The 15,100-nt window shown below is 56.8% G+C and overlaps 2 protein-coding genes and 1 pseudogene across 9 annotated transcripts in view; 1 reads left to right on the top strand and 2 right to left on the bottom strand.

Annotated features, from left to right (window-relative positions):
- Positions 1 to 1,374: 1,374 nt before the first annotated feature.
- On the bottom strand, positions 1,375 to 5,633 carry CPTP (ceramide-1-phosphate transfer protein). 7 transcript variants are annotated; one of them, XM_086715356.1, is made up of 4 exons: positions 5,494 to 5,633; positions 3,301 to 3,435; positions 2,515 to 3,047; positions 1,375 to 1,631 (listed from the first exon to the last, which is right to left on the bottom strand). In XM_086715356.1, the coding sequence occupies exons 2-3, from the start codon at positions 3,420 to 3,422 to the stop codon at positions 2,525 to 2,527; spliced, it is 645 nt and encodes a 214-aa protein (XP_086571482.1). In that variant the 5' UTR covers positions 3,423 to 3,435; positions 5,494 to 5,633; the 3' UTR covers positions 1,375 to 1,631; positions 2,515 to 2,524. The 7 variants fall into 7 exon arrangements, with proteins under 7 accessions (XP_086571482.1, XP_086571481.1, XP_086571484.1 ...); XM_086715355.1 differs by having other exon boundaries at positions 1,375 to 3,047; XM_086715358.1 differs by having other exon boundaries at positions 1,375 to 3,047; positions 3,301 to 3,457; positions 5,494 to 5,611.
- A 102-nt stretch (positions 5,634 to 5,735) lies between these two features.
- The window catches only part of INTS11 (integrator complex subunit 11), a 12,894-nt gene continuing 3,529 nt past the window's right edge, over positions 5,736 to 15,100 (top strand). The window contains exons 1-7 of one of the 2 annotated variants that reach the window (XM_086715344.1): positions 5,736 to 5,905; positions 9,013 to 9,110; positions 9,649 to 9,722; positions 10,968 to 11,196; positions 14,441 to 14,539; positions 14,623 to 14,657; positions 14,905 to 15,043. In XM_086715344.1, the coding sequence (XP_086571470.1) occupies positions 5,878 to 5,905; positions 9,013 to 9,110; positions 9,649 to 9,722; positions 10,968 to 11,196; positions 14,441 to 14,539; positions 14,623 to 14,657; positions 14,905 to 15,043 (702 nt within the window). In that variant the 5' untranslated portion in view covers positions 5,736 to 5,877. Of the gene's footprint in view, positions 5,906 to 6,931; positions 7,440 to 9,012; positions 9,111 to 9,648; positions 9,723 to 10,967; positions 11,197 to 14,440; positions 14,540 to 14,622; positions 14,658 to 14,904; positions 15,044 to 15,100 lie in introns of those variants that run through there. The other variant, XM_086715343.1, reaches the window with a different exon arrangement.
- On the bottom strand, positions 11,622 to 12,558 carry LOC112869898 (small ribosomal subunit protein uS12 pseudogene; annotated as a pseudogene).

Genomic DNA, 15,100 nt, shown 5'->3' with positions numbered 1-15,100 from the left:
AACACTCAGGATGTCTCTGGGAGAGGGTCCTGGGGTCTCCAGCTGCCTGTAGGAGGTGCCAGTGCCCCGAGGAGTAGGTACAGAAACACCGGTCTCCAGCCCTGGAGAGGGCTGTTAGCAGCCAGGGGTGGGGAACTCCATCTGCAGCCTCAGGGGACAGACCAGCCCACCAGCTTGGTCTCCACCCTGTGGCTGGGGTGGGGAGGGCCCCAAGGTGCGAACAGTGCAACTGGAAGGTCTGGGCTGTTGCCCTGCTAAGTGTCTGAGGCCTGGAAACTTTGGGGCCCCTGAGCCTGGCTGTGCTCACACCGAGCCTAGGCTCTTGACACAGCAGGTGCCTCCCTCTGGGGACAAAGGTCACAGCTGGGTCTGCAGGACAGTGCATGCAAATGAGGGAGGAAAGGCCATAACCAAATGGGCCTCTGAAGCTGGGTCAGCACCAGGTGTGTGCAGGGGAGCCTCAGTGGATTGCCAGCATTCCTACTTAGCCTCTGGGCGCCTGGGGACCTGACACCAGGCTCAGGGGTGGATGTGCCCATTAGGCACCCAGAAGAACTGGGGGAGGCTGCAGACGCCCCTGGAGTGGAGTGGGAGAGCTCCAGGTGGACCCCGCCCTGGCTGGGGCCTGGCAGATGTTTATAGGAGGTGGTCTGGGATCTGGTCTTTGCTGCCTGTGGGGAGGGCCCCTGCTGCATGGTGCTCTCGGGATGTGCACACATGTGCAGAACACACACTTGATGCACTGTACCTGCACACACCACACACACAAACGCATGACATGTATGCAGTGCGTGGCACCTGAACATTTTCATGCGCATGTGTGCACATACGTGCAGCACTGGCTCTCTCTCTGGTCCTCGTGGACGCCAGGCTGTCCTCGCAGGCTCTGGCACCACACGGTGCTGCGGTCCCTACTGGGCCTAGGGTAGCGCTGGACAGGGTGAAGCAGCAGACCTGGAGGTGGCGGAGGTGGCACGGGACACCGCTGTTTGGGTCTGATACATGTTCTCTTTCCGTCCCAACCACCGTGTGGCACAAGGCAGCTCCCCTTCCACATTCTCCTTACAAGCTGTGTAGTTGGCCTCAGACCTGCCCTTCCAACCCAGGCCCTTGTGTGATTGTTTTCTCAACTACAAAATGGGGATAATGTGGACCTCAGCGGGGGCTCGGGGTGGGGGGCAAGCTAAAGCCTGCGCAAGGACGGACGGGCAGCATGTCCCTGCCCCCTGCTGGCCGAGACATGCCACGTGTCCCCATGGTTGCCGCTGCCCTGTGAGCCTGGCAGTGGGGCCTAAGCCCCCACGGGGTCACGCCTCCCCTGCAGTAAGCTAGTGCTTGACGCAGCAAATAGCCCCCATCCTGGAGCGTACCACCTGCTCCAGAAGGGGAATTTATTGATGTCTGAAAATCCATCACCCGTATTACATTTTCCCAGGGTCTCTGCAAGTTCACACTTACGCACATCTCCATATGGTGGATACGGTCCCCTCGGCATTGAGGGCCCTGAGCTCACAGTGAAGAGCCAGTAGGAGACGCTAGGTCCCCAAGTGTCTGGTGACGGCTGGCCTGTCAGCTGGGCAAAAGGGTCCAGGCTCTCTCCGTGTGCCATATCATCCCGGGTCTCCTGAGCTCTGTAGGGACGGGGAGGATGGAATGCAGCATCTTGTTGGATGATGGGGAGGGAGAGGCCAGAACTGGACCAGCAGAGTCATGGGCTCTCTAGAGCTTTGGAGTTGTGCTGTGCAGACTCACAGGCAGCTGCCTGGGGGAGCACCTGAATGACAGGGTGGCTGCAGGGGGCAGCTGATAAGTGTGCAGAACTAGAGGCAGGGCAGGCCTCCGCTCAGGGCTTTGGCTCCTGCATGTTGCTGCTGAGGACATGTGGGACCCTGGCTAACAAGGAGGTGAGGGACAGGGAGAGGGCCTGTCCACTGCTGCCCAGGGGTTCCATCCCTGTCCTGGGGACAGCCAACCCCGTGTGGAGGGGCCCGGGCACCTGGACCTAGGCACTGCACCCAGGGCCTGACACCGAGATGGGCCAGGGACAGAGAAGCACCTGCTGGGTGAGTTTGCTGGCAAGCAGGATGAAGTCTCTGCACTGTGGGGACCTGTGACTTCGCCCCATTTCACACACTTGGCTCACAGGCAGGAGGCAGCTTTTCAGGGTTTCGCATGAACACGGATACTGCCCTTACCCTCCCCGCCTTCGGCACTTTACCCATCCGGGCAAGGCCTGGTTGCACACGTATAACCTGGTTGAGGGTGAAGCCAAGGTGCCCTTGGTCAGAGCAAGACAACAAGGAGGAGCGATGGCCAGGGCTTGCCTTCTCTGTCACAGCCCCCATGCTGCAGCCCAGAAGCTCAGCCCGAGTGGGCTATGCTGGGCCCGTAGCTCAGCTGGCAGGGGAAAGCGTATTTCCCATTCCTGGGGCACCCACAAATCTCCATGGTGGGCCTGATGGGTTCTGGCTGCCCCAGCCCAGCTCTAGAAAGGAGAAACATGCCCCACCTCACCCGCTGGCCCTCAGGGCAGGTTCAGCAGGGAATGCTCAGTGTAGAGTTTCTGGGAGACATCGTAGACACGCTCAATGAAGGGCAGGGCCTCGCCCAGCATTTCCACGGCCTGCTCTGGGGACCCCACGTTCATGGCCTCCAGGAAGACCTTGCGTGTGGGCAACGTACAGAAGGCCACGGTGACGGCCCGGCGGATGATCCAGGGGTGGTAGGCAGCCAGAGAGGCGTTGTAGGAGTCGGTGCAGAGCACGGCAGTACGCGCGTCCTCGGGGCTGGTGCGCAGACCTTCCAGGAAGAGCTGTAGCCAGCGCAGGGCGCGGTGTAGCCGGAGCACTGTCCGGCAGCCTGAGTCGGGGTGCTGGGAACGACGCTCGAGGTCCACCAGCCGGTTGCCCACCTCGTAGGCCATCATGGACTGCAGGCTGCTGTAGTGCTCCTGCTGTGGGCCACTGCACAGACGCTCCATGATCTGTAGCTTTGTGGTGACATCCTTAGAGATGAAGGAGAAGATGGCACCCAGGCTGTTCAGGAACCTGCTCGAGGGGAAGCAGGAGCTCAGCCCAGGGTGCAGGGGAGACTTCCCCCCACCTCCTGGGGTACATGTCCACGTGCCAGCAGGCGTGGTAAGGTTCGGTGCTGCCAGCCAGGTGGCGAACGAGAACGGCTGACCAGTTCCGGGCAGGCAGGAGCCTGGTGTGCACAGTGCATAGCATAGCATGCGGGAAGTGTGGCCAGAAAGGCCCCACCTTTGTGTGGGGGCCCACAGGGCAGTGCCCCCGAATGTACCTGACCAGCCCCCTCCAGCCAGCGAGGTAGTGATCCAGCAGCACCTCCTCCTTCTCGTTGAGACACTGCTTGAAACTGACTAAGACAACTTTCAGGTTGAAGTCCGACTCCAGGTCGCCCATTTTCCAACACACACTGAAACACACAGGGAGCCAGGCTGGCGGGGGGGTTGTGTCCCTGTGAGTCAGCTTGCTCCCTGAGTCATTACTTCAGGGTGGGGGGAGGGGCAGAAAGCAACAGCTGGGATCCCGCTGCCCCCCCACCCCCGCAAGAAGACCCGGAGTGGGATCCATCCCCCGGCCAGGCCCCTTCTCCCCTGGAGCCTGCTTCACTCTGCTTGGGCCACAAGCTTGAACTCAGTGACCTGAAGCTGCCCTCTGCCCGGAACACGTGCCCACAGATGTCAGCGTGGCCCTGTCGTGTCACTTGGCTTGCACCATCGCTGCGCCGATCTCACCTGCAGCCTGTGTTCCTGCTCATTTCTTGCTTGTCTCTCACCAGAGCACCTGTTTTTGCCAGTTGCAGAAACACCAGCTGAGTCCCTGCCCAGAGCCAATTGCTCTCCCAGGCACTTGGACGCCCCATGAGACAAACAGCCCTGCCTATCAGGGCAACATTCTTGGGGAGGTTGTCAGACAGAAACAAAACCAGAAAATTCCAACATGGTGAGCAAAAAAAGATGAGTACTATGGAAAAAGAGACAGTAGAGTGAGGAGGAGGGCCATGAAGGGTGGCCAGGTGGGTCGAGTCCTTCCTTGCTCACTGCTGCGTCCTGAAAGCCAGAGCAGAGGCTACAGAGTCAGCACTGCCGGACAGACAGACACCAATCTTTTCCTACTGGAACTGTACAGGTCCCACACGGAAAGGCAGCTGGGTCAAAGGTCCTTCTACACTCTGAAGACAGCCACAGGGAACCTTCCGGAAGTGCCCCAGGCCAGAGTTCTGCCCTAGATTCTGCTCACGTTAACGCAGTCACTCCATAAACATTCAAGTGCCCACATACTGAGTGGGTGCCACTGGACAACCCAGCCTCTGCTGTCCTGGGCACCCAGGGTCAGCACTGCAGTTGGGCTTTGACGGTCCCTGGGGACTCAGCTGCACCTCACCATCCAGGATGAGCCCTCACCCCACTGGGCCTGGGGGTTCCCGGTCCCTAGTGCTGGAAGCTCTGCAGGGCTTCTCCTTGAGGGAGGGAGGGAGGCTGCCCAAGCTGTGGCAAGAACCCTAGCCAGCGCTAGGTGCCCTGGGTGCCCTTGCAGGTTCTATCTTCCACTCTGGGGGCAGGTAGGTAACTCAATGTCTTAAGACTTGGTCCTTCATTTCTGGGGAAATGGGCCAGCACGCCCTGCCCTGTCTGCCACCCAGGCTGCCAAGAGCATCTGTTGGGGTCTCGTGGCTGCTGAGGCCCTGGAGGCCCCATGGGTTGGGCCATGTGCTTGGCATTGGGCAGAGCCCCCAGAGATGAGCTCACCCTGTCTTCAGGTGTGGGGGACAGCTGTGCCTGGCCTCAGGAAAATGGTGCTCTGGAGACTTCCGGCACGCCCCTCCCCTCTCTCAGGGCCTGTCTTCTGTCCACTGAGCAGATGGTCTATGAAGCCTTCAGGGCTACGTTCCTGGCCACCAGACATCCTGTGGGCCTGGCCTTCCTGTCCAGAACCTGAGCCAGCAGCCAAGAGGATCTGCTGGGAACCCTTCAGAGCTTGGAAACAGGAAGGACATTGGCTGTGCAGCCGGGGCAGGCAGCCTGCCAGCTCTGAGGAGGTGATGCAGGGCACGGCCAAGGCTTCCCCAGGGTCAGCTCACTGCCCCAAGATCAAGTCTCGGCAGGAGAGCTGCCTGAGCACCCCAGCTCCATGGCTGAAGCAGGCTGAAGGTCCCCACAGGAGAAGGGGGCACTCACCCTGGCACCCCAGGCCCAGCCGGCAGGAGCGAGGCCCTGTTCAGGAAGCTTTCTAAGTCTCGTTCGGGAAGGGAGCTCCAGGTGGCACCGGGCTGGGACCCGGGACTCGGGAGCTCCAGGTGGCGCCGGGCTCGGACCCGGGGCTCGGGCAGAGTGGGGCCCCAGTCCTAGGCGGGTCCAGCTCCAGCTGAGGCCCAAGGATTGAGCAAGAGCCCAGCGTCCAGGGAGGCGTGGAAGCCGAGTGTTCGGCCACCCCCTCCCGCGTCTAGCCCCTTGGCGATGCCCAGGCCCACCTGTCCAGTTCGGTTGGTATCTGCTCCCCTGCCTCAGGCCCGAGCCCGCCGCCCTCCGCACACCTGCGCCGCCGTCGTTCACCTGCGCCGCCGCCGCCGCCGCCGTCGCCGCCGTCGCCGCCGCGGGACCCGCCGCCCCGCCCCCGACCACCGCCCTGCAGTCCGGGATTGGTTGCCGCTTGCCCAATCCCGAGGCTCAATGCGTGGGCCGGCGTTTCCGGCGGGCGCACCGGAAGCTGGCGCCGTTGGGATCGCGCCTGCGCGGTGCGGTGTCGTGGGTTGTGGCGCGCGGCGGAGGTCCTGGGTCCGGGATTTCGTCGTCGAAGTGGTCCCGCTGGCTCGGTGAGCGCAGAGGCGACGGGGCCTGGGAGCCCGCCCGACAGCATGCCCGAGATCAGGGTCACTCCCTTGGGTGAGTGAGGCGCGCTCGGCCGGCCTCGCGGTCGCGGGGCCGGGCGGTGGTGTGGGGACGAGCCGCGGGGGCGCAGAGGGCCGGCCAGGTTCCCAGAGGCCACAGCTGTCGTCCTCGGAGGCCTCGGGCCGGCTCCCGCTCCCGGCTCAGGCCCTGTGTGGAGAAGCTCGGAGGAGCACCGGAGGGACGGTTTTGGGGTCGGGTCCCGGCCCGCTGCGTCCCCAGCTTTCTTCACGGTGAAAAGCAGGCCTGAGCAGACTGTCTCTGCACCTTCTCCTGGGGCCTGCCCTCCGGACGCCGTCACCGTAGAGGCACAGGGTCTCCATCATCGCTGCGCCAGCTTTTGTCCACATGGACTGATGCTTTAGGTCGCCTTTCCTCCCTGCCTCTGCTTCCTTTCGCCTCCTCCATCGTCTCGCACCCGTTACCTGCAGCTTCCCGTTTACCCAATGCAGCCATTCACTCTCAGTTCAGCCCTGGTCTTACATGATCCCTGCGACGCTAAAAAGAGAAAAAAAAAAGCTTTGAATTTTGTAAAAGATATAAACGAACACTTTTAAAAGCCCAGACAGTGCAGAACACTGTGAAGGATGAAAGATCACTGGGAATCCAGAGTCCCAGAAACAACTGGGTTATCATTTTGGTGGCCAACCCTCTAGGTGTCTCTGGGCATCCTTCCAGCACTCCTGCTCTGCTGTTCCAGAACCTACCTCCTACACTGGGTTGTGTGTGGGGAGCGTTTTCCTGCACAGATGTTCCACGCAGCTGCATATCCTTTCTCATGGTGGAGCTCTTCCTTAAAACAGCCCACCCAGGGGCGCCTGGGTGGCGCAGTCGGTTAAGCGTCCGACTTCAACCAGGTCACGATCTCACGGTCCGTGAGTTCGAGCCCCGCGTCGGGCTGATGGCTCAGAGCCTGGAGCCTGTTTCCGATTCTGTGTCTCCCTCTCTCTCTGCCCCTCGCCCGTTCATGCTCTGTCTCTCTCTGTCCCAAAAATAAATAAACGTTGAAAAAAAAAAAAAACAGCCCACCCAGTCCTTTGTGTGGACCCTGAGCTGTTGACAGTCACAATGAAGGCCCCTGCCCCTCGCCTGCCAGGTCAGAGTACACATCTCTTTGCTGCCATACAGGTCACTCCTACAGACGCTGGCAGCTGTTGGCGCAGGGTCCCCTCTGGCTGCTGTGACCCACACTCTTCCCTGCCTTTGGCTCCCTTCCACGGGCCTCTGCGGGAGCCTCCTTCCAGCCTGCCCCTTCACGATTTGTCCCCTGTTCTCCTTGAAAGAAAGCAGTTCTTTCTACTGCTTTTGTTACCCCAGATCTGCACCTGGATGTGCTCCCAAGGCCGCAGCACCATCAAAGCAGAACTATTTCTCTTGTTTTCCTTTGCCGGTTTGTACCTCATGGGCTCTCTGGTCAGATACGGAGAGTCCCAAAGGCTGTCCTACCACACAGCCTTTGCACAGCTGCCCCTCCCATCTTGGCTGTCCCTCTGCACACTACTCAGAAGTCATTTTGTGGAGGACTTACCTGGTATGGTTCTGGAAGTTTTTGGGTTCCCTTCTCTGCCTTAATCTTCTCCATGACGCACTCAGTGCGTCTGATCTATGTGGTTATCGTCTGTTTGCCCTAGAACGTAAGCTTCTGCGGACATGGTGTCTCTTTTATTTTCTCCGGAGTCCTGCCTCTTTTTGTGTGCCGTCGACCGTTCCCCATCTTCCTGCCCAGTTCAGGCCTCCATCCTTGCTCCCCGGGATTGTTGTGGGTCCTGGTGGGAGCAGGTGGCCAGTGTCTCAGAGCTGAGCTCTGGAGTCCAGAAACCGTCCCTGGCCCTGTGCTTAGGAGCCATGTGCCTGTGGACTGATCCTATGACTTCTGTGATTTCACGTCCTCTGTAAAGAGAGGCAGCCTTCCCCTTTCCCCTGTCACAAATGTTTGGAGGGCCTCTGGGCACAGCTTTAGGGCTGAAGATGTAGCAGTGGGCAGACAGCTGAGACACTGCCATCGTCCTGATGGGTCAGGAGCAGACCTTTGAGAGACCTTCAGGACAAGGCCTGTGGCTGAGCTCTTGGCTAGGATCGCCTACTATTGTCATGGGTGACTGAAGCTTCTCAAGGACCAGCCAGGGTCCTGCTCTGAGCCATGGCCTGGTCACCCTCGTGTGTGTGGTGTTAATGGAAGGTTCGCGTGGCTGGTAGAGGGAGGCTTGTAGGATCAGGATAGAAAGCAGGTCATTTGGTGACATCATGCAAGGGTATGTCCCTTTCTTCCTGGGCCTCCAGACCCCAGAGGAGATGACACATGGCCAGAAGAGATTGCTGGGATGTGTCCTGCTGGGGCTGGAGCAGCTGGTAGGACTCGAAGTCAAGAACATGGATAGGACTCAGGTTAAGTCTGGACTGGGAATGTCTTGAGGGGGTGCAGTGATGGGGCATCTGCACTGAGGCCACTGTAGCTGGTCATTGCTGGACAGCTGGGGCCCTGTCTCCCCATGGCTGGGCTAAAGCTACTGCACAGTGTCCCTCTGCAGTGGCACCACCTGGAGGCGCTTGATGCCTTCTGGGAGTAGGCCCTGGGGGAGGGTCCCCACAGCTCGGATGTCACCCCAGTTGAGGTTTCACGAGGGGTGGCGAGGCCTCGTGGAGCATCAGCTTGCCCCTATTAAGTGCCAGGACCACGGTCCAGCACCTGTTGCACATCCCCTGGCCTTTGACGGTTGAGGTCAGCGGCAGCAGGTAGGCTGCTCCCTCGAGAGGTGAGGGGCGTTTTCTGTCTGACCTAGGTGGTAGTGGCAGGGCCTGAGGCTCGGAGGTGCAGTAGGGGAGGGCACATGGGCTGGAACTCGCTTGGCCCTTTGTCCCTTCCCTGCACATCTCCCTGGCCTGTGTGTGGAGGTGACAGTGCTTCTTGCCTCACCCTTTGTCCACACAGCAGCCGTGGGGATCTAGTTTCCCCAACCCACTGAGGGTTCTGCAGGGCCGGGGACCCAGAGCACCCACTGGAGGCCTGAGGCAGGCGGCTGGGGCCATCACTTGCAGCAGCAGGGAAACGGACATGGGGGAAGTGGGAAGGGGGTGGCAGCACCTCATCCCGCCTTCCTGTTCAGGAGCTGGCCAGGATGTGGGCCGAAGCTGCATCCTGGTCTCCATCGGGGGCAAGAATGTCATGCTGGACTGCGGAATGCACATGGGCTTCAATGACGACGTGAGTCCTGAGGGAAGGTGGAGGTCCCTGGAGGGACCTCACACTACCTGTTCCTTGTTGCTGTTCTCAGTAGGATCCCAGGCTTTAGAGCCTCAGGCTCTGACCCATAGAGTAGGGACAGTTTGGGCAAGTGGGCAGTGGTGGGAGGCAGGTGGGTCTGGGGTCACTGCCTTCCCTGGCAGCCCCGGACCCCACCACTTGACAGGTGGGGTACCCTGCGTGGAAGCGTTGATCTGTACCAGAGCAGCGGCTCGCGGGCTCCTGCAGGGTCATGTGGGGCAGCTCAGTGCTTCCCAGGCAGGGCTTCTGGCTTGGTTACTGGTTCTGGCGGTTTGACCCCTCCCTGGGTTTTCAGAGGCTGTGAACAGTCGATGGTCCTGGTGTGGCCTGCCAGGGTGGGGGTATTAGTGCCCAGGCTCAGCCTGTGCCTTTATTCCCCACTCCTGGGAGTCGCTCCCTGGAGTGCTGGCTGCCCGCCACTTCCATCACCTGCAGACCCAGGGCAGCTGCGTTCTGACCCTTTTTCTTGGCTTCTCAGAGGCGCTTCCCTGATTTCTCCTACATCACCCGCAATGGCCGGCTGACCGACTTCCTGGACTGTGTGATCATCAGGTGAGTGCCCATTGGCTGCTGGTCATAGTGTGATGTCGGCTCACATCTGACCCCACTTCGGGGGCCCTAGTGGGCCCAGGAGAGCCCCCGGGGCCCGTGGAGGCTGCAGGCTGTGGGGTGTTGCGGGCCCAGGTTCTGTTCCAGGTTGCTTATGTGACTCACCCCCAGGGCTGGCCCTCTCCACCTCTGAACGGTGGTCCTGGAGGCTGTGTCTGCGTGAGCTTATAGGTGTTCACGGTTGCCCCTTGACAGGCTTTGATCAGCCCTGTGGAGGCAAGGGGCGCTCTGTGCTGTGGGTGCCTATTGGCTCTGCCCCTGAGTGTCATGGATGAGAGCCCCAGGTGCCCCAAGAAGATGAGGTGGTGTTAGGGCAATAGCCCGTGGCAGGGAGGCCACTGCCCCCAATGCAAAGATGGCACATTTCACCTTGAACCCCTGGGCTGCTTCTCAGACTTCCTCACTCAGCCTCTCAACAGCATTTGGCAGCGGTGACTACACCCTCCCTGCTCGTCCTCAGTCCTCAGACCTTCCCATACATCCTCATCCACCCTGCCCCTGATCTCTAGTCTCATGGTCCAGCTCTTCTCTGGTGATGGTTGAGCTCCCCAGCCTGGCTGAATGGAGCTCCTGCTTTCCTCCTCTTCCTCACACTCCACCCAGACAGCCCACAGTTTGTGGGTCCAGCCCTTTTCCTGACCTTCAACTTTGCCATGTGGCCAGATGACCAGAGCAGCCTCCTGCTGGTCTTCTCCCCGCACCTTGCAAGCCAGGGACCTGGTGGCCCAAGGCGGCCTCATCCTCAGCTGCTGTGAGGCTCCTGTGGACTCAGTCCCTTCTTGGACATGGGCTTGATGTAGCGGTTTGCTCTGTTTGTGGACCCACAGCACTCTGTTCCCTCTGCCCCAGTGCCTTCCTGGCCTGGCTCACATGCCATGGGGTCTTTCCATCCATCTGCCGGAGAGGGCAGCTCTCCTGATGCCCTGTCCCCTTCTCAGCTACTTTCTATTTGACCGTAGAAAACGTACACCTCTGATGCAAGCATTACTTCTTTAATGCTCACTGCTTTACCAGACACTTAGATTGTAGGTTCCAGGAAGGTAGCAGTTTTCATCTGTTTTGCTGCCTCCTACTCTGCAGTACTTAGGATGACATCTGACACACGGTGGGGCCCTGGTGTGGAGGGGCTGTGGGGGCGGGCTTGCTCGGGGAGCAGTGGCCCTGGGCTGATCTATGTTGCACCCTCAGCCACTTCCACCTGGACCACTGTGGGGCACTCCCCTACTTCAGCGAGATGGTGGGCTACGACGGGCCCATCTACATGACCCACCCCACCCAGGCCATCTGCCCCATCCTGCTGGAGGACTACCGCAAGATTGCTGTGGACAAGAAGGGCGAGGCCAACTTCTTTACCTCCCAGATGATCAAAGACTGTATGAAAAAGGTGGTAGCTGTCCACCTCCACCAGACGGTCCAGGTCAGGGTCCTAACAGACCCCATCCCACTCTCTGTCTGATACTGTGGGGCCACTAGGAGGCAGCAGCGGGCAAGCATGTAGGGACCCAGCCCAGATTCAGGGTGGGAGGGGGGCACTAGAGTGCCCATGAAGTGCACAGAGCTTCTGCTGCTCACCCAGCCGTGCGTCTGAACACATGTAAGAAGGTGGAGACCGGACAGTGAGATGGGCAAGCCCTGGAGGGCACCCAGTACTAGCTGTGGAGCTTGGGCTTTGTCTCGGTAAGTGTCATATGTGGGTCACGGAGGAAGGTTAAGGTTTTAAGCAGGCAAATGCAATCAAATTGGGTAAAACTTAGCACAAGGATTGTAGATTTGTCTGTTTCTCCTTAGAGTCAGTGGGTTTCGCTTGTTATTAGGTGCCTATATATTTTGGGTTGTTTTATCCTTCTGGTTGAACCTCTCGTCAATACAAATATGTGTATTTATCTTTAATAACGCTTCTTACCTTAAAGTCTGTGTTTCTGGTAACATTACCCCATCCCTGCCTTTCCCACCTTTGGTTACTGTTTGCATGGCATGGCTTTTTCCATTGCTTTATTTTCAACTTTACTACAACACGTTTCAGATGTTTTTTTAATTTGTTTTTATTTTTTAAGTTTATTTATTTTGAGAAAGAGACAGAGAGCGCGCATGTGTGTGTGGGGAGGGGCAGAGAGAGAGAGAGAATCCCAAGCAGGCTGTGTGCTGGCAGCATAGAGCGCAATGTCATGAACTGTGAGATCGTGACCTGAGCCGAAATCAAGGGTCAGACACTTAACCGACTGCGCCATGCAGGCGCCCCTGCATCATGTTTTAAATGTAGCTCTTTTAAGTGGCATGTAATTTGTTTTTGTTTTTGTTTGTGTATGAAAATTTCCTACTGTCATGTGTTCACCATCAAATTGAGGATCTTGGTCTTTCCATTTTGCCTTTGTGTAAGGCCAAAGGAGAGACATTGGCTACTTTGACAAAACCTTCAAGCGAACTCCAGGAGTGTCACCGACAGCATGACCTTTGTGACCAAATCCAGCAACCAGAACTTCAGAATTTTCCTCAATAAAATTCAAACAGCTGTCATTGGGTACAAAGGCTGAGATTTCTTTTGTCGTTCTTGATCAGCTGGACCCTGATACACTTCCTGATGGCAGAATTTGGCTGTCTGGTTTCAACCCCTACTTTTTCCGGCACATTCCCTGTGCATGGGAAGCGCCTCCACAAGGGTTGGCCTTCAGGCCCCATGGGCCTCCTTGTCCTGTTGGCTTTGCTGCTTCTAATCTTGTCTGTGGCTGGGGAGCATCCTGGCAGTGTGAGGACTGACACTAGCCTGTCCTGCCGGCACCATGGGCCTGAGCAAAAGAGGTGTTGGTTTCTTTCTTTCTTCCTTTTTTTTTTTTTCTTTTTAAAAAATCTAGCTTGATAACCTGTCCAGATGGAGCGTTTGGACTCCACATTTAATAACTTTGAGCTTAGCTCTACCTTCTTACCATTTGCTTCCTATTTGACTTGTCTGTTCTATGTTTCTTCTTTCCATTATTGCCTTTTTCGGATTAATTTTTTAAAATTTCTGCTTCTCTTTTATTTGGTTAGTAACTTCATGCTCTTCTCATTCTCGTAGTGGTAGAGGCTACAAAACGCATTTGTGACGACGCTCTAAGGTACTTGGAGCTTTCGCCTCTGTGTATTGGAAAGCTCTTAGAATGCCGTAAATCTGCTTGTCCCTTCCCTGACTTAGGCTGTCGTTCGCCTTGACTTTGATTTGCTCGGTACACAGGAAACTCAGCAGGACTTCTTGACTAATTCCGACAAAGTCTTCTCTGTGTTTACCCTCTCTGCTTCTTGTGTTGTTCACTTTCTAATTTGTCTTCCTGCTAGAGAACACCAGTGTGGATTGGTGGGTAATGAATTCTATTTATTCTTATTTTTGTTTTTATTTAAAAAAATATTTTAGAGGTCGTGGGGGAGAGAGAGAAAGAAAGAGAAAGAGAAAGAAAGAGAAAGAGAAAGAGAATCTTAAGCAGGCTTCATGCTCAGTGCAGAGCCCAACATGGGGCTCAGTCCCACGACCTGGGATCATGACCTGAGCCGAAATCAAGAGTTGGATGCTCAACTAACTGAGGCCCCAGGCGCCCCCACGATCTCTTTTATTTGTTTGCAGATGGGTCTGCTTCACCCTCATTCCTGAAGGACTTTTTTCATTACGTGTGGAATTCTAGTTTGGCTGTCATTTTTTTCTTGGTACTTTGGATGTGTCTTTCTATTCACTGTTTGGAAGAGCATCTTTAATCTTAGACTGCTTGTAGGGTTGTGTTCTTCTCTTTGGATTTTGGGGGGTGGATTTTTGGATGCTACGATGGGCCTGAATGTTGTTCTGTTCTCATTGAATCTGCCCAGGTGTGAAGCCTCTTGGATCTGTGACCTGATGTCTTTCATCAGGTTCTTCCAGTGTTACTCCTGCCTGTTGCTCTCCTCCAGCCCAGGGCTCCAGATGGCAGAATGTTAGGCCTCTCACTTCAGACCTTCCCTGACGCTTTTGTCTTTCTGTGCTTCGTGCTAGATAGTCTTTTCTATATATTTTAGCGCATTGGTACTCTGGTTATATGCAATGTGCTGTTAAATTCATACATTGAATTCTTTGAGTTATTATGATTTTTGGTTTAGATTTCCACTTTTTAAAATGATTTCTAGGGGTGCCTGGGTGGCTCAGTTGTTTGAGCATCTGACTTCAGCTCAGGTCATGATCTCATGGTCTGTGGGTTCAAGCCCCTTGTTGGGCTCTCTGCTGAAGCATGGAGCCTGCTTCAGATCCTCTGTCCCCCTCTCTCTTTGCCCCTCCCCTGCTTGTTCTCCCTTCAAAAATAAACATTAAAAAAAAAACAGGTTTCTAGTTTTTTGGTCAACATCCTGGGTCCTTTTTATGTCTCTGAATGTGTTAGTCACAGCCCTCTTAAAGTCCATGTCTGAAAACTCTAGGAGCTCTGAGTCTGCTTCTCTAGACTGTTGTTTTGCTTTCTGTGGTGGTGTCTCGTCTCTTATGTCTGGTTGCTCTTGGTTGAGAACTGGACGTTGTGTGTGAGAAACAGGAAATGATGAAACATGATGAAACGTGATGAGAACCATGTTCCCTTCTGCCCTCTGCCTCCCCAGTGTCCACCTCCCTGGCCCCTTTGCCATCGTCTTCAACCCAGCATAGCCTGCAGACCTGAGTTGAGGCCTCTTCTCTGTAGGTGGATGATGAGCTCGAAATCAAGGCCTACTATGCAGGCCACGTGCTGGGGGCAGCCATGTTCCAGATTAAAGTGGGCTCAGAGTCTGTGGTCTACACGGTCAGTGGAAGCACCTGGGGCACAGGAGGGACTGCCTGGCCGGGGAGAGGAGGCACCTGCCTTATTGCCACATTCTTTGCCAGGGTGATTATAATATGACCCCGGACCGGCATTTGGGGTGAGTAGGCTATGTGTTTGTTTCTTCCTGTGTGGACCCCCTAGGAGTGCAGTGATGTACAGGGGTGTGCTGGGTGCCTTCAGCGTCCACCACGTGTCCTTTGTGCGTGGCAGAGTCTCTTCCTCCTGCTTGTCAGAGGGTCAAGGGAGGCTATGGCTGGGGTCCGTTTTTTTGCTCCTAAGCCTTGAAGCCTAGCCTTGCAGCCATGTGGATTGTCTACCTTGGCCCACGCCCACCTCTGTCATAGAGCTGCCTGGATTGACAAATGCCGCCCCAACCTGCTCATCACAGAGTCTACATATGCCACGACCATCCGGGACTCCAAGCGCTGCCGGGAGCGAGACTTCCTGAAGAAGGTCCACGAGGCTGTGGAGCGTGGCGGGAAGGTAGCTGGTGCAGGCGGGGCTCTGGGCCTTGTGCCCACCCCGACCGTGCTACACGGT

The sequence above is a fragment of the Puma concolor genome, chromosome C1 (assembly GCF_028749965.1).
Source record: "Puma concolor isolate L17-30 chromosome C1, mPumCon1.1.hap2, whole genome shotgun sequence".
Lineage (NCBI taxonomy): Eukaryota > Metazoa > Chordata > Mammalia > Carnivora > Felidae > Puma > Puma concolor.
This window is presented reverse-complemented; position numbering and strand designations above follow the sequence as displayed.